The sequence below is a fragment of the Hemiscyllium ocellatum genome, chromosome 24, assembly GCF_020745735.1.
Source record: "Hemiscyllium ocellatum isolate sHemOce1 chromosome 24, sHemOce1.pat.X.cur, whole genome shotgun sequence".
NCBI classification, from domain to species: domain Eukaryota; kingdom Metazoa; phylum Chordata; class Chondrichthyes; order Orectolobiformes; family Hemiscylliidae; genus Hemiscyllium; species Hemiscyllium ocellatum.
In genome coordinates, this window is record NC_083424.1 from 8,008,237 (window position 1) to 8,031,661 (window position 23,425).

At 41.6% G+C, this 23,425-nt stretch overlaps 1 protein-coding gene across 2 annotated transcripts in view; it reads right to left on the reverse strand.

Moving 5' to 3' along the window:
- The window catches only part of tango2 (transport and golgi organization 2 homolog (Drosophila)), a 200,731-nt gene that overhangs the window by 82,396 nt on the left and 94,910 nt on the right, over positions 1 to 23,425 (reverse strand). The window contains exons 2-3 of one of the 2 annotated variants that reach the window (XM_060843430.1): positions 14,735 to 14,848; positions 3,811 to 3,899 (exon numbers count right to left, since the gene is read on the reverse strand). In XM_060843430.1, coding sequence (XP_060699413.1) covers positions 3,811 to 3,899; positions 14,735 to 14,784 — 139 coding nt within the window. In that variant the 5' untranslated portion in view covers positions 14,785 to 14,848. The remainder of the gene's footprint in view (positions 1 to 3,810; positions 3,900 to 14,734; positions 14,849 to 23,425) is intronic. The other variant, XM_060843431.1, reaches the window with a different exon arrangement.

Sequence of the window (23,425 nt, forward strand, 5' to 3'; positions counted from 1 at the left end):
TTTGTACTGCCCCTTTACCTAAATTGATTCCATTTAGGTAGTAATCTGCTTTCCTGTTCTTGCCACCAAAGTGGATAACCATACATTTATCCACATTAAACTGCATCTGCCATGCATCTGACCACTCATCTAACCTGTCCAGGTCACCCTGTAATCTCCTAACATCCTCCTCACATTTCATCCTGCCACCCAGCTTAGTATCATCAGCAAATTTGCTAATGTTATTACTAATACCATCTTCTATATCATTAATATATACTGTAAAAAGCTACGGTCCCAGCACTGATCCCTGCGGTACCCCACTGGTCACTGCCTGCCATTCCGAAATGGAGCTGTCTATCACTACTCTTGGTTTTCTGTCAGCCAACCAACTTTCAATCCAAGTTAGTACTTTGCCCCCAATACCATGCGCCCTAACTTTGCTCACTAACCTCCTATGTGGGGCTTTATCAAAAGCTTTCTGAAAGTCCAGGTACATTACATCTACCGGATCCCCTTCGTCCACCTTCAGAGAGTTACATCCTCAAAATATTCCAGAAGATTAGTCAAGCATGATTTCCCCTTCATAAATCCATGCTGACTGACCTATCCTGTTATTACTATCCAGATGTGTCGTAATTTCATCCTTTATAATAGACTCCAGCATCTTTCCCACCACTGAGGTCAGACTAACTGGTCTATAATTTTCTGCTTTCTCTCTCCCACCTTTCTTAAAAAGTGGTGCAACATTAGCCACCCTCCAATCCGCAGGAACTGATCCCGAATCTATCGAACTCTGGAAAATAATCACCAATGCATCCACGATTTCTCGAGCCACCTCCTTCAGTACCCTGGGATGTAGACCATCAGGCCCCAGAGACTTATCAACCTTCAGACCTAACAGTCTCTCCAACACCAATACCTGGCAAATATAAATTCCCTTAAGTTCAGGTCTTTCGGCCCCTGTTACCTCAGGGAGATTGCTTGTGTCTTCTTGTGAATCGTGCTCAGGAGTGCCAGATAAAAAGTTTTGACTCTTATTACACAAAGTCATGATTTGGAGATGCTGGTATTAGACTGGGGTGTACAAAGTTAAAAATCACAACACCAGGTTATAGTCCAACAGTTTAATTGGAAGCACACTAGCTTTTGGATAGCTGCTCCTTCATCAGGTGATTGTGGAGGACACAATTGTAAGGCACAGAATTTATAGCAAACATTTACAGTGTGATGTAACTGAAATTATACATTGAAAAATACCTCAATTGTCTGTTGCGTCTTTCATCTGTTCTAATACTATGATAATTTCACTTCTTTCATGTGTAAATCACAAAACCTTTTTTTAAAAGTTGCATTCTCAGGTTAACTGTAACAATTGGTGTTAGCTAGACATATTGTTGTATAACAATATGATTCTATGTACTATTATACTGTAAAGTGATATATTTATTTTCCTGTTATTTCCCAAGTTGTTATCTCCCCTGGAGGAGTTGGCTAGACAGGAGTCCAACAAGAATGATCCGACTACGGTCATGTTTTTTTTCCTGAGATTCTTATACATTTGATGCAATTACAATAAGCCAATCTATGATCAACCAAAGTTTTATTGAGGAAGTATAAGCTTTGGAGGATCACTTAACACTCTTTGCAATGTCTGTGAAGTGTGTTAAGAGAAGCTCTCTAAACAAAGGACCAGTCCTTCCTTTTATACAAAGTCTTTACATTACAGTCAGTAACGCCTACAAGATGACCCAAGCCCCCCACAGTCACATGCCACTCAAGACACAATGTAGTGGTCACACCATTTCCAGAAACAATGTTATGTAAATCATCCCTAGATGGCCAGATCTGTTTTAAATTGTTTTTTTAAAACTGCAGGGAGTAGTTAGAATTTTAATTACAATGTTCTTATTGATTCTGAATAGGAGATGATAATGTAAATTTTACTCTGAATAACTAGGAAATGGCCATGCAAATGGCTCTGAATGGCAAGAGATGGGAATGTAAATTCCTTTCATTTTACCTGCAAGACAGAGACATGCCACCCTGTGACAAAGGCATACTACCTGACCCTTAGGACATCCAATTTCTTGCAGGCCAGCAGAACAAATTAACCCCATAACATCTCACTACTGAAAGAAAGAACATGGTACTAGTTTGGATCAATCTCATGTCCATTTAGCATAAAGTGAACTTGTCAGAGAATAAAAGTGGAGAATGGACACACCGCAAGAGGCATATCAATATGGCTTACTGTAACAGTTATACAGCAGGTCCTACTCTCCTGCTCTGTTCCTGTAATCCTGAAAACATTCCTACTTTCCTTCTTCATAACAACATGACGGTTGGAGGAAGAGCGCCTCATCTTCCACCTGGGAACCCTCCAGCCACAAGGAATGAACTCAGATTTCTCCAGTTTCCTCATTTCCCCTCCCCCCACCTTGTCTCAGTCGATTCCCTTGAACTCAGCACCGCCCTCCTAACCTGCAATCTTCTTCCTGACCTCTCCGCCCCCACCCCACTCCGGCCTATCACCCTAACCTTGACCTCCTTCCACCTATCACATCTCCATCGCCCCTCCCCCAAGTCCCTCCTCCCTACCTTTTATCTTAGCCTGCCTGGCACCCTCTCCTCATTCCTGATGAAGGGCTCTGGCCCGAAACGTCAAATTTCCTGTTCCTTGGATGCTGCCTGACCTGCTGTGCTTTAACCAGCAACACATTTTCAGCTCTGATCTCCAGCATCTGCAGACCTCACTTTTTACTTTCCTTCTGTACCACTGTATGTTTCTCAAATATACATTCACATAGTTCAATGGTATGAATCAAACTGTGCCTCTGGGAAACCTGACAGAAATTCACTCTCACCCATCACAAGTAAATTTTGTCAACTCTGAGCCTTCTGATGCCATCTATTAGAAGTAAATTTTGCTGTGTTGGAGAGAAAATCACAACCATTTTGGTGAGACCATGATAGGGAGAGAGAGAAATCATCTAAAAACTTAATTTGGCATTATATTTCAAAATACCTTTCAATGGATGATAAACCAGTATGTTTCTGAGTTCTGAAAAATAGGTCAACTTTGCGTGGACTTGTATCTAAGCTATTGAGAAGACAAGTAACTTGTTCTCAATGCTTTGGGAGATTTTAACATTTTAAAACTGTTATAAAATTACAAGTTGTTGTTAGGGGCCTTATGTTACCCATAAGACTATGTAAGTATTCCCCAGCAGACATCTCCACTTGGACCTTCTGCCTTCAGAAAGGCACCACAGCCTCCGGAGTTGTTCAAGTCAGAAACCAAAAATAGTTTCACTGAAATCTGAAAGGCAACAAAAAAGGGACTAGGCCCATCTTATGTAAGTTAGTAAGGGACTTGTTCATCAATTGTAACAATCTACCTCTGCAATGAGATTTACAACAGACCCAGGTGAAGTGAAGGGAAACTCAGTGATTGGCCATGTAAGTTGAAAGCAATTTGTTCCTTCCAAGCATGCTACACTTCGTCTCCATCATGTCGCAAGTTACTTATCAAAATTTCAGTTTGGTGACATTGCACAAGTTATTCCCGATGAGGCACATATGTGGCATAAAATTTACTGTCAGTAACTTGCTGCGTACAATAAAACTGACTTTTAAAAACAAAACTAATATTGGTAGGCTTCTATTGGTTTTCCACATGCCCATAAGTCATAGTATTTCCTTCAAAAGGAAAATTTTTCATACAATAATATACACAGAGTAAGACAGGGTTACTCAGTTAAGGTCAATCATGCCTGTACCATTCAAGCTATTTTGGAGAATTGCAATTTAGCTTGATCACGTCCTTACCACTTAGAATATTACAGTCGGTTTCCCAGAAATCTGCTGGCTTTGTTGGTCTTGAATAGTCCTCATCACGGTTTGCTGCTAGGATGAGCCTACAAAAATAAAGTACAGAAATATACATGCATTTTGTTGCCAATGTAATCAAACAGTAATTGTGAAAATCACCTTCATTCTCTCAAATACTTTATCTGGTGACATGGTGGCTCAGTGGTTAGCACTGCTGCCTCACAGCACCAGGGTCCCAGGTTCGATTCCACCCTCAGGCAACTGTCTATGTGGAGTTGCACATTCTCCCAGTGTCTGTGTGGGTTTTCTCTGGGTGCTCTGGCTTCCTTCCACAGTCCAATGATGTGCAGGTCAAGTGAATTGGTCATTGTAAATTGCCCATAGTGCTAATGTACCACACACATTATAGTGCTAGGTGCATTAGTCAGAGAGAAATAGGTCTTGGTGGGTTACTCTTCAGAAGGTTGGTGCGGACTGGTTGGCCCGAAGGGCCTGTTTCCACACTGTAGGTAATTTAATATTAATAAAAAGAGAAAATAAACTGCATGCTATTTTTATGTTACAAATGTAGGTACAACATTGTAATTACTCTCCATCACAGCCTTTGAGGCAATGTATTGTTTGAAATTACTCCCTTCCTCAAGAATTCCAAAGAATCTAAGATTCAGATTCTGAGATACTTTACATTGTCCAACAACTGTTTTAGTGCGAGTAAGTGAAACAGCCAGTCTCCTCATGCCAAAATCGGGATGGTGGGGAGGTGCTGGTGTTGGACTGAAGTGGACAAAGTTAAAAATCATACAACACCAGGTCATAGTCCAACAGATTTATTTGAAAGTAAAGGTAGACAATCCTTTATCCGAAATCTGAAAAGCTCCAAAGTCGGAAGGTTTAATTTGTGAAGTATTTTTCTCATTAACAAGGTTGTTTGGCATGCAAACAGTTCCTCCAAGTCGACACCCACTCGATGCGTGTCACTCAGATGCGATGTGGTGGGGCGTGGCCCAACACTAACAGGCCTTGATTCTGTTTCAAGGCCCGCCTTTACTTGATAAGTGTGTTCCTCCAGTAAATTTAAAAAAAAATTTCACCATCAAACTGTCACTTATTCTGAAATTCAAAAAATTCTGAATTCCAAAAACCAGCTGGTCCTGAGCATTTTGGAGAAAGGATTGTGCAATGTACTAGCTTTCAGAGCACTGCTCCTTCATCAAATAGCTGTGGAGCAGGATCATAAGACACAGAATTTATAGCAAAAGATTATACTGTCATGCAACTGAAACGATATATTGAACAAACCTCGATCGGGATGGTGGAATAGAAGTCCAGATGCCTGGACTAATGCTTCAGAGATGAGAATTCAAATCCACCATAACAATGGGGACATTTAATTTTAACTTATTAATAAATCTGGAATAAAATGCTAGCTTCATTAATAATGATCAGGAAACTCTTAGATTACAACGTACCAGGGTAGGAAATCTGTCAACCTTGACTGATACTCCCCACGGCTCAGATCCACAGAAATGTGGATGATTTTTAACTGCCCTATGAAGTGGTTGAGCAAGCCATTTGGTTGTATCAAACTGCCACAGATGTGGTTGTACCTACTGTATACCATATGGATTACAGTGACTGAAGAAGACATCTCACTGCCTTTTTTCAAGGGCAATTATGAACCGGTGATAAATGCTCAAGCTATCCAAGAATTTTTTTAAAAATCTGAGTAGACGGTCTGATACTCGAAGGGACTGCATATGGAAAACATCTAGGATAAATTGTTGTCCTACTAGTTCACAGTGAAAGAAAACTCCAAACTGCCAACACTTTACCAGATGCACAGCTGGGATTCAAGGAGGAAGTCTAGTATGGTTTCTTGGTAGTCACTGAATGGATGAGAACAGAAACCAGTTTTAGAAAGCTTTGGGTAATGATCCCATGTTTGGGAGCAGATCATGTTGGACCACACATGAGAGGTTTGGAGAGGAAGGCTGCGGAGAGATTGAGAAGGACAAGGAAAATAATGTACCACAGTAGCTCAAATACACAGATGCTCTGAAGCATACATGAATAACACATTACAAATTTAAATAAAACAAAGAACAGCAGATGTGGTAATCTGAAACAAAAACAGAAACAGAAGTTACTGGAAAAACTCACATCTGGTAGCATCTGTGGACAGAAAACAGATTTAACATTTCAAGTTCTTCAGAAACAGGTTTCCTTCTGCTTTCTCAGTTTCTCCAGCAATTTCTGTTTTTATTAAATGCTAATTCTGTAATCTTGCATAAATTTGAGGTTTTTTAGATTAGATTACTTACACAGTGTGGAAACATGCCCTTCGGCCCAACAAGTCCACACCAACCTGCTGAAGCGCAACCCACCCATTCCCCTACATTTACCCAACACTACAGGGAATTTAGCATGGCCAATTCACCTGGCCTGCACATCTTTGGACTGTGGGAAGAAATCGGAGCACCCGGAGGAAACCCACGCAGACACGGGGAGAATGTGCAAACTCCACACAGTCAGTCGCCTGAGTCAGGAATTGAACCCGGATCTCTGGCGCTGTGAGGTAGCAGTGCTAACCACTGTGTCACCATGCCGCCCACCAATGGTTTCTAATGGTTAAAAAGCATGATGGTTTGCATATAACTCAAAATCTAAGCCTACAGATGAGTCGAAATGAGTGTAATGACAGGAAAAAAAATTCAAGTCCAACAACAATCAATTATTATGTGGTGTGAGTTGTACACTGCAGACTCAGAAGCTGCTTTTCGCAGCCTTAGACTGCTACTTCATTAAATTCATCACAGCTAGTGGTAATCCAAAATGATTTTGACCCAAAGAATAAAAGGCAAAGCTCCTTACTAAATTCACTGAAGGTCATACAGCTTAATAATGCATGGAAATTGAGAACAACTTTCCAAATACCATTTTAGTTTAGCAGTTATTTACTCCACCTAAGTGGAAGTGAAGGTTATTTGTGTGTGTTTCATTTGTACCATAAAAACAAGATAAAAACAGGAAAATACACAAAGTCAAGAGACAAGAGGTGACAGGGTTAAAATTGATACCTGGAACTGGATTGTGGTTGTAAGATAGTTAGATGTGATTGCATTTTCTGCTAATCTAAGATCTTCCATAATAATGAGTCCATAATTTGAATTAATTATGTCCGAAGTACACTGTACAAAAGAGTTCTTAAGCTCAGCAGAACTGGCAGTTGTGACAGTCTCATCCAGAGAATGTACAAAGGATACAGGAGGCCAAGGAGGAAATTGAAAGTCAAGTTGATCAGGTAGAGGAATCAGTCATTTGATGTGGTATTCGAGGTGCTCTAACTGAGATCAGCCTGACCTAGATGAGCTTAATACTGCAAGTACATTGTGCAGAAAATCATTAAATATTGAGCGTAACTATCTTGTTAATTACAAATAAATGTATTTTTTCCAAAAACAATGTAAATGGAAAACATTTAGAGAAGTGAAAATTCTACAACGGCATATTCAGTAATTGTGAAAAATATAGCCTTGCATTTTAATAACAATCGTACTTCTCCAACTTTAGCTCCTAACATTGTTGTTTATTGCCACTTGAATTCAACAACTTCAGATGATTATCCCTTCTTCACCCCTCTGTCTTCATTCTGCTCTGTAATTTTATTTTTTTTTAAATGTATATTTCTTTCACTTCTGTACCTCTTATTTCTGGAGTGTCTCTCTTTCTCTCACAACCCACTCTCTCATCACCTTTTTCCTCTCCTCTTCACTCTTTGCTATCCTTCTCCCTGTTTTCCATTTTGCCTCTGCTTCACCCATCCCCCACATATTTTGTCACATAGGACTGGCTTCAGCCTTGGTCATTCACAGCTCCTAATCTCCCTATAATCTCTCTATGCACTGTCATTATCACCTCTTTATTACTACCTTTGCTTCTGGAGCCATGACTCACTTTCTCTCAGCCAAGTATAAATACCTCCCTATTTCTCCTATTTTTTTTAGCTTTGACAAAGGGTCAGTTAGACTTGAAACGACTGCTCTTTTCTCTCCTTACAGACAGTGCCAGACTTGCTGAGATTTTCCAGCATTTTCTCTTTTTTGGTTACGGTAAATTACAGACTGATTAGCCTAATCTCGGTCTTGGGTAAAGTCCTGGAATCCATCGTGAGGGATGAGATTTTTGAATACTTGGAAATGTATGGTAAAATAGGACACAGTCAGCATAGTTTTATCAAGGGGAGGTCACGCTTGACATATCTGCTAGACGTTAGACCAAGGAGTGCCAATGAATGTTATCTACCTGAACTTCAAGAAGGCCTTTGACAAGGTGCCGCACAGGAGGTTACTGAGTAAGATAAGGGCCCACAGTGTCCGAGGCAAGGTGCTAACATAGCTAAAAGCATGGCTATCAGGCAGAAAGCAGAGCGGGGATAAAAGGGTCCTTCTCAGGATGGCAGATGGTGACAAGTGGTGTTCCGCAAGGCTCAATGTTGGACTACAACTTTTCACTTTATACATTAGCGATCTAGATGAAGGAACGGAGGGTATTCTGGCTAGGTTTGCAAAATAGCTAAGAGGGAGGGAGAGCATTGAGGAGATGGGAGGCTGCAGACAGATTTGGACAGGTTAGGAGAGTGGGCAAAGAGGTGGCAGATGCAGTACAACGTGGGAAAGTGTGAGGTCAAGTATGAGTTTGGTAGGAAGAATAGAAGCATAGACGGTTTTCTAAATGGGGAGAAAATTCAGAAGTCTGAAGTGCAAAGAGACTTGGGAGTTCTAGTCTAGGATTCTCTCAAGGTAAACTTAGAGGTTGAATCAGTAGTTAGGAAGGCAAATACAATGACGGCATTTATTTTGAGAGGACTTGAATACAGAAGCAGGAATGTACTTCTGAGGCTTTATTAGTCTCTGATCAGACCACATTTGGAGTATTGTGCATGGTTTTGGGCCCCATAGCTCAAGAAGGATGTTCAGAGGAGGTTCATGAGAATGGTCCCTAGATTGAAAAGCTTGACATATGAGGAATATTTGTGGTCTCTGGGTATGTAACCGATGGAGTTTAGAATGACAAGTGGTGAAACATACAGAATATGGAGTAGCCTGGACAGAGTAGATGTCAGGGAGATGTTTCCACAGGTAGGAGAGACTAGGATTCGAGGGCACAGACCTAGAGTAAAGAGAAGACCTTTTACATCAGAGATAAGGAGAACTTCTTCAGCCAGAGGGTGATGAATCAATTAAATTCATTGCCACAAAAGGCTGTGGAGGCCAGGTCATTGAGTTTATTTAAGACTGAGATAGATAGGTTCTTAAGTATCAAGGGGATCAAGGGTTATGGGGAGAAGGTGGGAGAATGGGGATGAGAAACTTATCAGCCATGACTGAATGACAGAGCAGACTCAATGGGGTGAATAACCTAACTTCTGCTCCTATGTCTTACAATCTTATGGTAAATTGGCAAGTGTTATTTTTGGTGACTTTCATGGAAGGGCTTCACTCCATGAGACCTGTTGAGTTTTCTCATGCTATTGTCCCAAACTAATTTCATTAGCCATGCACCATGCCTCCATGGCATCCCACTGGTCCCCTTCTCCCACAGTGTAGGCAGATGTTCTTTTCACGTGTAGGAAATGCCAGGTTTCTTGGTGCCAGTACCATACTGGAATCCCAGCTGTGCACCTGGTCAAGCGTTTGTAGTGTGGAATTATCTTTCACCATGCTTGTAGTAGGATAACAATCACAATGTTCCTCAGGTTACAGATATGGTGTAGGTGCCCGGGGCTAACGTTTCATTGCACAGATCACTGCACATCCCTGCAAAAAGGAAATGATCCAAAGCAGACATGTCATTGGGTGAACTGGACAGTCTTGATGATGTAACAAATGTGTGGTCAGAAGCTCATTTTAGAGTAAAATATGACATCAACATTACAACTGATACGTTCAGCCTCTGAAAGTTCTCAGGGAGTGGGATGTAATAATTGGCTCTGGAATGGAATGTGTGATAGGAACCAAAACAAGAGTCAATCTTCTGAATGTTTTGTTGGTTGCTCTGAATTGTTGGGGGACCATTAACCAAAACATAATTAAGATAAAAATATTGGCAAATAAATGAATTTTTCAAAATTTATAAACTGTATCAGAACTGATCTTGTCACTGAATCACTTGAAATATTATTCAACAGCAAAGTTGAACGGAGACATTAGTCTTCCCACAACTTTAAACTGGGTACTCTCTATGTTCCACAAGAACTTATTTTTCACCTAGATCGGTAAAAATATATAAAAACTCCCATGCATGAAGTCATCAGTGATACAATTTCAAGTGACAATCTATTGATCATATCTGTGGAAAATCTTGTAAACAGAAATGTCTAAACCTTTTACCTTTTATCAATTGTACAGCATGTCGTAAGGGAAGAAATAGCCTAGTGGTATTATCGCTCGACTGTTAAAGCAAAGACTCAGGAAATCTTCTGAGGAACTGGTTCGAATGAAGAGTCTAATAATGCCCATAAACCCATTGTCAATTATTGGGAAAAATCATCCGCTGTCATTTCCGCCACCTCCAAACGGTCCCCACCACCAGGGATATATTTCCCTCCCCTCCCCTATCAGCGTTCCAAAAAGACCACTTCCTCCGTGACTCCCTCCTCAGGTCCACACCCTCCACCAACCCAACCTCCACTCCCGGCACATTCCCCTGCAACTGCAAGAAATGCAAAACTTGCGCCCACACCTCCTCCCTTAATTCTCTCCAAGGCCCCAAGGGATCCTTCCATATCTGCCACAAATTCACCTGCACCTCCACACACATCATCTATTGCATCCGCTGCACCCGATGTGGCCTCCTCTATATTGGGGAGACAGGCCGCCTACTTGCGGAACGTTTCAGAGAACACCTCTGGGACACCCGGACCAACAAACCCAACCACCCCGTGGCTCAACACTTTAACTCCCCCTCCCACTCCACCAAGGACATGCAGGTCCTTGGACTCCTCCATCGCCAGACCATAATAACACAACGGTTGGAGGAAGAGCGCCTCATCTTCCGCCTGGGAACCCTCCAACCACAAGGAATGAACTCAGATTTCTCCAGTTTCCTCATTTCCCCTCCCCCCCCACCTTGTCTCAGTCAAATCACTTGAACTCAGCACCGCCTTCCTAACCTGCAATCTTCTTCCTGACCTCTCCGCCCCCACCCCACTCCGGCCTATCACCCTCACCTTGACCTCCTTCCACCTATCACATCTCCAACGCCCCTCCCCCAAGACCCTCCTCCCTACCTTTTATCTTAGCCTGCTGGACACACTTTCCTCATTCCTGAAGAAGGGCTTATGCCCGAAATGTCGAATCTCCTGTTCCTTGGATGCTGCCTGACCTGCTGCGCTTTTCCAGCAACACATTTTCAGCTCTGATCTCCAGCATCTGCAGTCCTCACTTTCTCCTTGGGAAAAATCCATCTGGTTCACTAATGCCCCTGAGGGCAGGAAATTGCCATTCTTATCTGATCTGGCCTACGTGTGACTCCAGACCCACAGCAATGTGGTTGACTCTGAACTTAGGGATTGACAATAAATGCTGGCACAGCCAGAGACACCCATATCCTGTGAATGAATAATAAAAGAAATTCCCAGACCACATAGCCTTGGACTTGGTCTCAGTTAAAAATTAAGTTTATATGAATTTACATTTATCTCAAGAGCAGGAGTAAGGTACTTAACCCTCAAGAGCTCCTTGGATGCTGCCTGAACTGCTGTGCTCTTCCAGCACCACTAATCCAGAATCTGGTTTCCAGCATCTGCAGTCATTGTTTTTACCTTGCCATTCAATAAATCATGACTGATCTGCCCAGGCCTCAATGTCTCTTTTGTACCCCTCAGCATAGTCGTCAACTGCCTGAATTTCAAAAATCTACTTACCTCTTCTCTAACTACTTTCAGTGTTCTAGTCTATGCAACTCCCTGGGGTAGAGAATTCCAAAGATTCACTACCTCTGGGAGAGGAAATTCATTCGTAGCTCAGTTTTAAATAAAAGTGTCCCCTTTTTCTGTAACTAAATGGCCTAGCTCAAGATCGTCTCATGAGCGGAAACATCTTTTCAACATCTATACTGTCAAGCCTCCCTAGAATCTTGTATGTTTCAATAAGATCATCCTTCATCCTTCCAAACTCTAATGAATAAAGGCTGAACCTGTTTATTCATTCTTGAGTATTCATTTGCTTTTCTCAGGAATCAGCCTAGTGAATCCCTTTTGAACAGCCTCCGCTGGCAGGAAATCCTTTTTAAAATATGGGGACTGAAACTACTCTGTTCTTGAGGTGTGGTCTCACCAATACTCTGTATAGCTGTAACAAGGCTTTACATTTTTAAAAAATCTAACTCCTTAGCAATAAATTCCATTTTCTTTAATTACTTGCTGCACCTGCAAGAGTAACTTATTGTGTTTCAAACACAACACCCAGATCTCTCTGCGCTGCATTTTCTTTGGAGTCTCTCACCATTTAAATACATTTCTGCCTTTTGATTCCTATTTTTGTTATTATCAGCAAATTTGGATACGTTACACACTGCTGCCTCCTCCAGGTAATTCATATAGGTAGTAAATAAATGAGACCTTGGGACTGATCTTTATGACACTCAACTAGTTATGTCTTTCCAACCTGAAATACTATGAAGCATGTTCTTAAACGCCTGCCACTGCTTCTCCACTGACTTTTCCCTTTGACTGTTTTCCCAGCCACTTTACAAGTTCTGTCTTCATACCTCTGTAAGTGCCCTTGAAGGACACTTGTTTGAAAGCCAAGTTTGCACACCCTAAAATTGAATTTGAATTTTACTGTGTTGTGATTGTTACTTCCTAGTGGATCTCTAACCATGTGGTTGCTTATTAATCCGACCTCATCACACATTACTCGATCTAAAGTTGTCTGTTCTCTGGGAAGGTTGTGCAACATACTGTTCGAAGAAGCAAACCCTGATGTATTCTGCAAATTCATCTTCCATGTCACTCTTGTCCAGCCAGCCACCATGCAAATTAAAATCATCTATGATAATTGTGCTCTTCTTATATCCCTCCATTATTTCTCGTAAATGATTTATACTTTGTGCTAGAGTAAGACAACTCATCGAGATCTATAGACAACTCCCACATGTCTTCTTACCTTTGCCAGGCCTTACTTCCAGCCAAACTGAGTCCATATCATAATCTAACGCATTCACATTACTAAGGTAAAAACAATGACTGCAGATGTTGGAAACCAGATTCTGGATCAGTGGTGCTGGAAGAGCACAGCAGTTCAGGCAGCATCCAACGAGCAGCGAAATCGACGTTTCAGGCAAAAGCCCTTCATCAGGAATAAAGGCAGTGAGCTGGAAGCATGGAGAGATAAGCTAGGGGAGGGTGCGGGTGGGGAGAGAGTAGCATAGAGTACAATGGGTGAGTGGGGGAGGAGATGAAGGTGATAGGTCAGGGAGGAGAGGGTGGAGTGGATAGGTGGAAAAGGAGCTAGGCAGGTCGGACAAGTCTGGACAAGTCATGGTGACAGTGCTGAGCTGGAAGTTTGAAACTAGGATGAGGAAGGGGGAAGGGGAAGGGGAAAATGAGGAAGCTGTTGAAGTCCACATTGATGCCCTGGGGTTGAAGTGTACATTACTGTTTACCACTACGCCGATACTTTCCCTTATTAACAAAGCTATCACCTTTTCCTTTTTGCCTATTCTTCCAGAACTTCAAATACTCTTGATTGTGGATTTCCCACTTCTGGTCAGCTAAAACCATGTCCCTGTAAGAGCAATAAACTCACACTGACTTACTTCTATTTTTGCCATTGACCGATGTATCTTTTACAAATGCGGCAGGCATTCAGTTTTAAACTTTATTTACCATTATGACTCCCTCTCTCTGGTTTTAATTTCTATTTCACTCTTCAGTGCATAATTTTTATCCCTTGCTGTCACACTTTGAGTATTGTTTGCCTCTTCACTAATCTGCACCTATGTTCTCTCATTTCTTTCTGATCTTTTAAAATTTGCCTTCAAATGAACAGACGCGCGCGAGCGTGCGTGTGCACACTGTCCAACAGTACGGTTTTCTCTTTCCCCAGTACTGGTGCCAGTGCTCCATGAATCAGCAACCAAAATAAACATAAATCAGAACTCATTTCTCACATACCAATCTGCATGTGGCTCAGGTTGTAATCCAGTAATTATGTTTGTGTTTCTGCTTTTCATTCAACTCTGAGCTGTTTGCAATTCATCAGTAGAACCTCCTTCCTGGTGCTACCTATGTCATGTGGACCATGACAACTGGATCCTTCCACTCTCAGTCCAAGATCCACCCCAGCCAAGAGATATCCTGAATCAGATAGGCAACACAATTTTCGGAACTCTACTGCAGGGTACAGTACTGCTGCAGAGAACAGTATCTATTCCTCTAACAATGCAATCCCCAACGAATGCTACATTTCTCTTTTCTCCCCCATTTGAATGACATTCTGGACCGCAGTGCTGTGATGGTCAGTTTATGCATTCTCCCTGCAGGCTGTGCCATCATCCACATCAAAACCAAAAACCTCATACTTATGAATAAGGGCACTGGCTGAGGTTCCTCCAAAGTTAAATTCTGGATCCCCAAACTCACCTCACTCACAGTCACACCTCCTGTTCCTCACCACAGACCAACTCCAAGGCTTGCAAACATCTATTTCAACAATTTATCCATGGATGAGGATACAGCAATAAAACTTAAATCACTAATTCTGAACAAACCAAATGCAAACTTGACTAAATTTTTGACCTTAAAACACTGAATTACCAGAATTTGAGACACATGTGAATGAAAGTCTGCAGTTTGCACTCTACAGCTGCAAGGCTTGTGGGTTTATAACATTGAGGGTTTGCAGTTAGAATAGAGTACCTGTAAGCAGAAGCTGAATGGGGTTTAAACTGGAAGAAGATGATACACATGGAGACCTCAGGTTAACTTCACTTCTTCAGATCCAAAAGAAAGCTGGGATCATTGGCATGAGGCCTATGGATAAAAGATCCAAATTAATAGTATTCAATCTTCATGATCTAGACAGATACAATTATCAATCACAGCATTAACTTCCAGATTTCTGCTGCCAGCTAAGCCTATGTGCACTGTTAAGGCAACAATTTAAATTTGTACTTAGTTTGATTTTATCATAGTGCAGTTTATTTCAAAATACAAGGCACAAAACAAAACACATTAAACTGTGGATAAATTTTAGAATAATGGCAATGATTTGATTTTTCTTTCCATATATTAAAGATAAATGTGTCAGAAATGAAGTGTCAAGTCATCAATTCATTTTACATTCATTAATATTGGCTATGTCTGCAAGATACAGGAATCTCCATTCTAGCTGAGATGAAACGAAGCATAGCTGAACATCTTGCTGCTCAGACTTTATTCATGTTCAATTTGGACAAGTGGAGACAGACAAGTAAATGTATGGTGTAAATGAAAACGTGCGAATGGTTGTTGATTCAATCATCAAACAAAAGTCTCATGACTTGGTTTCAGTATCTCTTGAAAAGGATGTTGCACATTTGGCATGCAAAAAAAACAGAATGTGAGTTATGCACAAACTTCCCATCAGTGGTTAGGACCAAGGGTGCAAAATGTACCAGGAAATAGATAGGGCATGTCAGAAAGGCAAGGTCATGGTGATCATGGGGGACTTCAGTATGCAAATGGACTGGGTGAATAATATTGCTGGTAGATCCAAAGAAAGGGAATTCATGGATTACTTACAGGATGGCTTTTTGGAACAGCTTGTGATGAAGCCCACAAGGGAGCAGGCTATTCTGGACTTAGTATTATGTAATGAGCCAGACTTTATAAAAGATCTTAAAGTAAGGGAACATGTTGGAGGCAGCGATCATAATAAGGTAGAGTTCAGTCTGCAATTTGAAAGAGAGAAGGCAAAATTGGATGTAATGGTGTTACAGTTAAAGAAAGGTAATTACAGGAATATGAGAGAGGAACTGATGAAAATTGACTGAAAGCAGAGCCTAGTGGGGAAGACAGATTCTGGATTAGTGGTGCTGGAAGAGCACAGCAGTTCAGGCAGCAATTTTTACCTAGTGGGGAAGACAGCAGAGCAATAATGGCAGAAGTTTCTGGATGTAATTGAGGACACAATACAGAGGTTCACAAATGGAAAGAAAGATTATCCGAGGGGGGAATTAGATAGCAATGGCTGACAAAGGAAGTCAGGAAATATATCAAAGAGAAAGAGAGAGCCTATAAAGTGGCCAAGAGCACTAGGAAATCAGAAGATTGGGAAGGCTACAAAAACAAACAGAGGATAACAAAGAGAGAAATAAGGAAGGAGAGAATCAAAAATGATGGCAAGCAAGCCAGTAGTATTAGAAATAACAGTAAAAGTTTTTTTCAATAAGAAACAAATGAGAGGCAAAGGTAGAAATTGGACTGTGCCAAATTGATGCAGGAAGGCTAGTGATGGGAGATAAAGAAATAGCTGAAGAACTTACTCTTACTGAGATATTTGTACCATCGATAGTCACAGGTGAGGTGCCGGAAGACTAGAGGTTGGCAAACGTGGTGCCACTGTTTAAGAAGGGTGGTAAGGGCAAGCCAGAGAACTATAGACCAATGAGCCTGATGTTGGTGCTGGGCACGTTGTTGGAGGGAATCCTGAGGGACAGAATGTACATGTATTTGGAAAGGCAAGGACTCATTAGGGATAGTCACCATGGCTTTGTGCATGGGAAGTCATGTCTCACAAACTTGATTGAGTTTTTTGAAGAAGTAACAAAAAGGATAGATGAGGGCAGAATGGTGGACGTGATCTACATGGACTTCAGTAAGGCGTTCGACAAGGTTCCCCATGGAAGACTGATTAGCAAGGTTAGAGCTCATGGAATATAGGGAGAACTAACCATCTGGATACAGAACTGGCTCAAAGGTAGAAGTTGAAGGGCTTGTGCCCGAAACGTCGAATTTCCTGTTCCTTGGATGCTGTCTGACCTGCTGCGCTTTAACCAGCAACACATTTTCAGCTCTGATCTCCAGCATCTGCAGACCTCACTTTTTCCTCAAAGGTAGAAGACAAAGGGTGGTGGTGGAGGGTTGATTTTCAGACTGGAGACCTGTGACCAGTGGAGTGCCAGAAGGATCGGTGCTGGGTTCACTACCTTTCGTCATTATACAAATGATTTGGATGCGAGCATAAGAGATATGGTTAGTAAGTTTGCAGATGACACTTAAATTGGAGGTGTAGTGGACAGTGAAGAAGGTTACCTCGATTACAACAGGATCTTGATCAGATGGGTTGAGAAATGGCAGATGGAGTTTAATTCAGATAAATGCGAGGTGCTGCATTTTGGGAAAGCAAATCTTAGCAGGACTTATACACTTAATGGTAAGGTCCTAGGGAGTGTTGCTGAACAAAGAGACCTTGGAGTGCAGGTTCATAGGTCTTTGAAAGTGGAGTTGCAGGTAGATAGGATAGTGAGGAAGGCATTTAGTATGCTTCCCTTTATTGGTCAGAGTATTGAGTACAGGAGTTGGGAGGTCATGTTGCAGCTGTACAGGATGTTGGTTCGGCCATTGTTGGAATATTGCGTGCAATTCTGGTCTCCTACCTATTGGAAATATGTTGTGAAACTTGAAAGGCTTCAGAAAAGATTTACAATAATGTTGCCAGAGTTGGAGGATTTGAGCTATAGGGAGAGGCTGGACAGGCTGGAGCTGTTTTCCCTGGAGCTTTGGAGGTTGAGGGGTGACATTATAGAGGCTTATAAAATCATGAGGGACATGGATAGAGTAAATTTCCCTGGGGTGGGGGAGTCCAGAACTAGAGGGCACAGATTTAGGGTGAGAGGGGAAAGATTTAAAGAGAACTAAGGGCAACCTTTCCATGCAGAGGATGGTAGGTGTATGGAATGAGTTGCCCGAGGAAGTGGTGGAGGCTGGTACAATTGCAACATTTAAAAGGCACCTGGATGGGCATATGAATAGGAAGGGTTTGCAGGGATATGGGCCGGGTGCTGGCAGATGGGACTAGATTGGTTTGGGATATCTGGTTAGCACGGACAAGTTGGAATGAAGGGTCTGTTTCCATGCCGTACATCTCTATGACGATAACTTAATAAGTACCTTGTGTCAGTCTTCACAGAGGAAGACATGAATAATATCCCAACAATTAAAGAGAGTCATGGGGCAGAGTTGAGTATGGTAGCTGTTACAAAAAAGAAAGTGCAAGAAACGCTACAAGTTTTAAAAATTGATAAATCTCCTGGCTCTGATGGGGTACATCCTAGAATTCTGAGGGAGGTGACTGCGGAAATAGCGGAGGCGCTGGCTGTGATCTTTCAAAAATCACTGGAGTCAGGGAAAGTCTCAGATGATTGGAAAATCGCTGTTGTAACTCCCTTGTTCAAGGAAGGATCAAGACAGAGGATGGAAAATTAGCCTAACCTTAGTTGTAGGTAAAATTCTAGAATCCATTGTTAAGGATGAGATTTCTAAATTCTTAGAAGTGCAGGGTAGGATTAGAACAGGTCAGCATTTAGTAAGGGGAGGTCGTGCCTGACAAACCTGTTAGAATTCTTTGAAGAGGTAACAAATAGGTTAGACCAGGGAAACCCAGTGGATGTGGTCTATCTAGACTTCCAAAAGGCCTTCGATAAGGTGTCTCACGGGAGGCTGCTGAGTAAGGTGAGGACCCATAGTGTTCGAGGTGAGCTACTGGCATAGATTGAGAATTGGCTGTCTGACTGACGGCAGAGAGTTGGAATAAAAGGTTCTTTTACAGAATAGCGGCTGGTGACAAGTGGTATCCCACAGGGTTCAGTGTCGGGATCACAGCTGTTCACTTTTTATATTAATGATCTGGATGAAGGGACCGGGCGCATTCTGGCAAAGTTCACCGATGATACGAAGTTAGGCAGACTGGTAGGTAGCACTGAGGAGGTGGGGAGGCTGAAGAAAGATTTAGATAGTTTAGGAGAGTGGTCCAGGAAATGGCTGATGAAATTCAACCTAAGCAAATGCGAGGTCTTGCACTTTGGAAAAAAGAATACAGGCATGGACTATTTTCTAAACAGTGAGAAAATTCATAAAGCCAAAGTGCAAAGGGATCTGGGAGTGCTAGTCCAGGATTTTCTAAAGGTTAACTTGCAGGTTGAGTCTGTGCTTAAGAAATCAAATGTAATGCTGTCATTTATCTCAAGAGGGTTGGAATATAAAAGCAGCGATGTACTTCTGAGACTTTATAAAGCTCTAATTAGGCCCCATTTAGAATACTGTGTCCAACTTTGGGCCCCACACCTCAGGAAGGACATACTGGCACTGGAGCGTGTCCAGCAGAGGTTCACATGGATGATCCCTGGAATGGTAGGCCTAACATAGGATGAACGGCTGAGGATCCTGGGATTGTATTCATTAGAGTTTAGAAGGCTGAGGGGAGATCTAATAGAAACTTACAAGATAATGCATGGCTGAGAAAGGGTGGACGCTGGGAAGTTGTTTCCATTAGCAGGGAGACTAGGACCCATGGGTGTAGCCTTAGAATTAGAGGGGGTCAAATAAGAATGGAAATGAGGAGACAATTCTTCAGTCAGACAGTGCTGGGCCTGTGAAATTCATTGCCATGGAGGGCAGTGGAGGCTGGAATGTTAAATGTCTTCAAGGCAGAGATTGATAAACTCTTGATCTCGCAAGGAATTAGGGGCTACAGGGAGAGTGCGGGTAAGTGGATTTAAAATGCCCATCAACCATGATTAAATGGTGCGTGGATTCAATGGGCTGAATGGCCTTACTTCCACTCCTATGTCTTATGCTTTCCTTATTGGTCAGAGTATTGAATACAGGAGTTGGGAGGTCATATTGCAGCGTTACAGCACATTGGTTCGGCCACTTTTAGAATATTACATGCAATTTAAGTCTCCTTTCTGTTGGAAAAATGGTGCGACACTTGAAAGGGTTCAGAAAAGATTTACAAGGATGTTGCCAGAGTTGGAGGGTTTGAGCTATAGGTCCAGGTTGAATAGGCTGTGGCTATTTTCCCTGGAGCTTCAGAAGCTGAGAGGTGACCATACAGAGGTTTATAAAATCATGAAGGAATGGATAGGATAAATAGACAAGGTCTTTTCCCTGGAGGTGGGGTATTCTAGAACTAGAGCACATAGGTTTAGGGTGAGAGGGGAAAGGGACCGAAGGGGCAAATTTTTCACATATAGGGTGATGTGTGTATGGAATGAGCTTGCAGAGGAAGTGGTAGAGGCTAGTACATTACAGCATTTAGAAGGCATCTGGATGTGTATATGAATAGAAAGGGTTTAGAGGGACATGGGCCAAGTGCTGGCAAATGGGACTAGATTAGGTTAGGATATTTGGTTAGCACGAGTGAGTTGGACCGAAGGGTCTGTTTCTATGCTGTACATCTCTATGATTCTATTTGGATACCCATCACCATGCCTGTGATTTGGAGTAAATGTAGAAGCTGTTCAAAGTAAGAATGAACTCAGGCAGGCAGAACTAAGTGGTAGTTGATGAGACTGTATGCCCCTTTTCAAGAATGAAACAGAAAGCTTCTTAGAGAGATTGCACATTAAGGTGAAGTTTTCTGGCTCGGACCAGAAAACTGGAAATTGTCAAACAGATGTTCAGCATCAGAAAAATCATGAAATAAGTGAGGAGAGACTGAACAATGAAAAAAACAAACAAACAGTGTGAAGTGAGTCTGGGGACAGAACTGGACTGAACTTATGGGTGTGCAAGAGCAGTCCTTTGTGTGGATTTTGGGAAGCAGGTAGAAGTGGATTGTGAGTGGTTGGGCAACTAGGAGTTGGGAAACTGTAGAGAGTAGATCGCCAGAGGAAATTAGATCAGTGACAGCCCTAGGAGCAACAGTACAATATTCAGTGTTAATCATAGTCTGGGGGAAGTAGGTGTTCTGTGTGAGAGTTGGCTCTCAGTCCTGCTAAGTAGATGTCAGCACATCAGATGAGAACAGCACCATCCTTTTTGTCATGTTTGATAACAAAGTCAGGGTTGAACCTGAGGAAACAGAATGTAGCAAGTTCTGAGGAACAAAAATTCAAGTGTATGAGGGGTGCTGAGAACTTAACATGGCTGTTATCATGTTGGCACTGCCCAATAAATGATGAAGTGCAAGTAAAAGGCTGGAATAAGGGGTCCAGGTGGAATGGAAGTATTGGAGATGGGTGAAAGAATCTGTGTGGCAGGGTGGGCTTATAATCTGTAAAGATTACAGAAGAGGAGCTCAATGTCATTTTATGTCTGAGTTGAGGACATAATGGGATAAAGCGAAGTCATTTGCTGAGCACAGATCATTCAGCATCAGAGAGGGGAAGGTCAGAGGGTAGAGTGAACATAAGGCAAGAAGTGGGATTAGATGAATGGATGGGTCAGGAGGGGGAGGAAGGATCTAGAGGGGCGTTGGCAGTCTTAAATTTCTGGCACTTGTGTTCCTTGATATTTAAAAAGGAAAAGACAAAGGTTTTTTTGTTAAAATGCCAAATGAAATGCTTTAGCAAAATAGGATTTATGAAGCCAGATTTCATTCTGGGATCTAACTTGTCCAGTCGTGATATCAGTTGGGATCAAAACATAAGCTAATCATTCAATTATGAATGGTTTAATTCATATACCTGTATACTTCAAATTTCAGTGACATTTTTTATAAGTTCATTGACTATTTTGCATGATCATCCATGTTTTAATAAGCCATACACTTGAACCAATTAATATAGAAGAACCCTTGTGACATGAAAAATGTACCATTTCAGAGATGGTTACATAACAGTACAAGATTTTGGAAGAGAAGACCATTTTGCCCTTTGAGCTTGCTCCATGATTCAATAAGGTTATGGCTAATCTGATTATGGTGTCAACTCAATGCCAACGTTGCATTCCCTCTAACCCTTGGTTAATTGACTAACTTTACTCCTCAATGAAATATTTTTTAGAATGGACACTTAAAGTCAGTGCAAAAATATAGAAATAGACAGAGATACGCTGGCTGTCTCATTGTAAAGCAGAGGTTGACTTTCCACAGAACTAAAACCAAAACACCTAAAAAAGAGAAGCACCTTGCCTAATAATGTGTAAAAGGAGTGGGAAAAGTGGTGTAACCTGCTTTTCAGAAACTTCTAGTAGCTAACTAAAATAAATCCCCGACACTCACTTTAAAATCAATGAATAACAATTTATTTATCTAACAATGAACAAATTAACTAAACTATTGACAAACTGAATAAACCCCTTCTAACGACTAACTATTCCTGAATGAAGCAGGATTCTAATAGAATGCTGTTCCAATAAATACATGTCCCACTCATATAAATAAAGAGCAGAATTTGGTCTCTCAAAAGTAAAGCAGTCCCTCATTGGAGTTTGAGCTCAGTGTGATGGTAGCAATAGGAGCAATCAGAATAGCTGCTTTAACTCCTTCAATCGCAGGATCCCCCTTTCTCACCCAAACTGGTCTGTTAATCACAGATTCTCTCTGAAGGAGAAATAAGAACAGAAAACAGGGAGCTGGATCAATGAGCAGTGGAGAGATAATTTTTGTAATTCAAGTAGCTACCCCACACACATTCTCTCTCCCATGCAGATAGATTACTTTTTCTCATTTTTCACTCTACCCACTAATCTTTCATAGGAGTTTTGGGGGCCTTTTTGGAGAATGAATTTGCCAGCAGTGCCTATGTATTTTGATCCCTGTTGGGTGCATAAGCCTCTCTCAAAGCAAGAAGCAATTATCAAAAGCGATTGGAACTGGCCAATGGCCATTTAAGAAAGCGATGAAGATAAACTTTCCAACAGACTGTAATAAACCAGAGAGAAGTGGAGGCAGGATAATTTAATACTTTTGAGGCAGAGATAATAAATTCGTGGCTAACAAGGAAGTCAAAGGTTATTGGTAATAGGTCGGAATGTGATGTTGATTCCACAAATCAGAGCAGATATTATGTTATTGAATGGAGGAGGTGGTATCAGGGACCCAATAGCTTACTCTTGCACTTAATTTTGATGTTCACATGTATTGCAGAATAACCTCTCCAAAAACAAAACGGCACACGATCAAAAACAGTCCACATATCAAGAGATGGGATATTTCCACAAAAAAAATACTGGGTGCAATTAAAAACATTGTTTCTAGCGTAATTACTTGATGAAATTGGCCTTCTTATACAAGTTATGCTCAAGTGATATGTTGGATGAGATCAATCAAGGAAACACTTATGTGCAAAATAAAGGCAAGCCATTACTTCCCTCGTTATTTGCATGAGGACTATGGAGGTTGGGAAAGTAGCTGATTATTGACAACTCCAAATACTATGGAAGTAACAAAAAGAACTGAATAACTGGTGTGCTCTTTCTGAGGAATAGTTGAATCATTTTGGCATTGTAGGATGACTCAGTGGTTCGCACTGCCGCCTCACAGCGCTAGGGTCCCAGGTTCGATTCCAGCCTCGGGCGACTGACTGTGTGGAGTTTGCACATTCTCCCAGTGTCTGCATGGGTTTCCTCCACTTGCTCCGTTTTCCCCCCACACTCCAAAGATATGCAGATTAGGTGAATGGA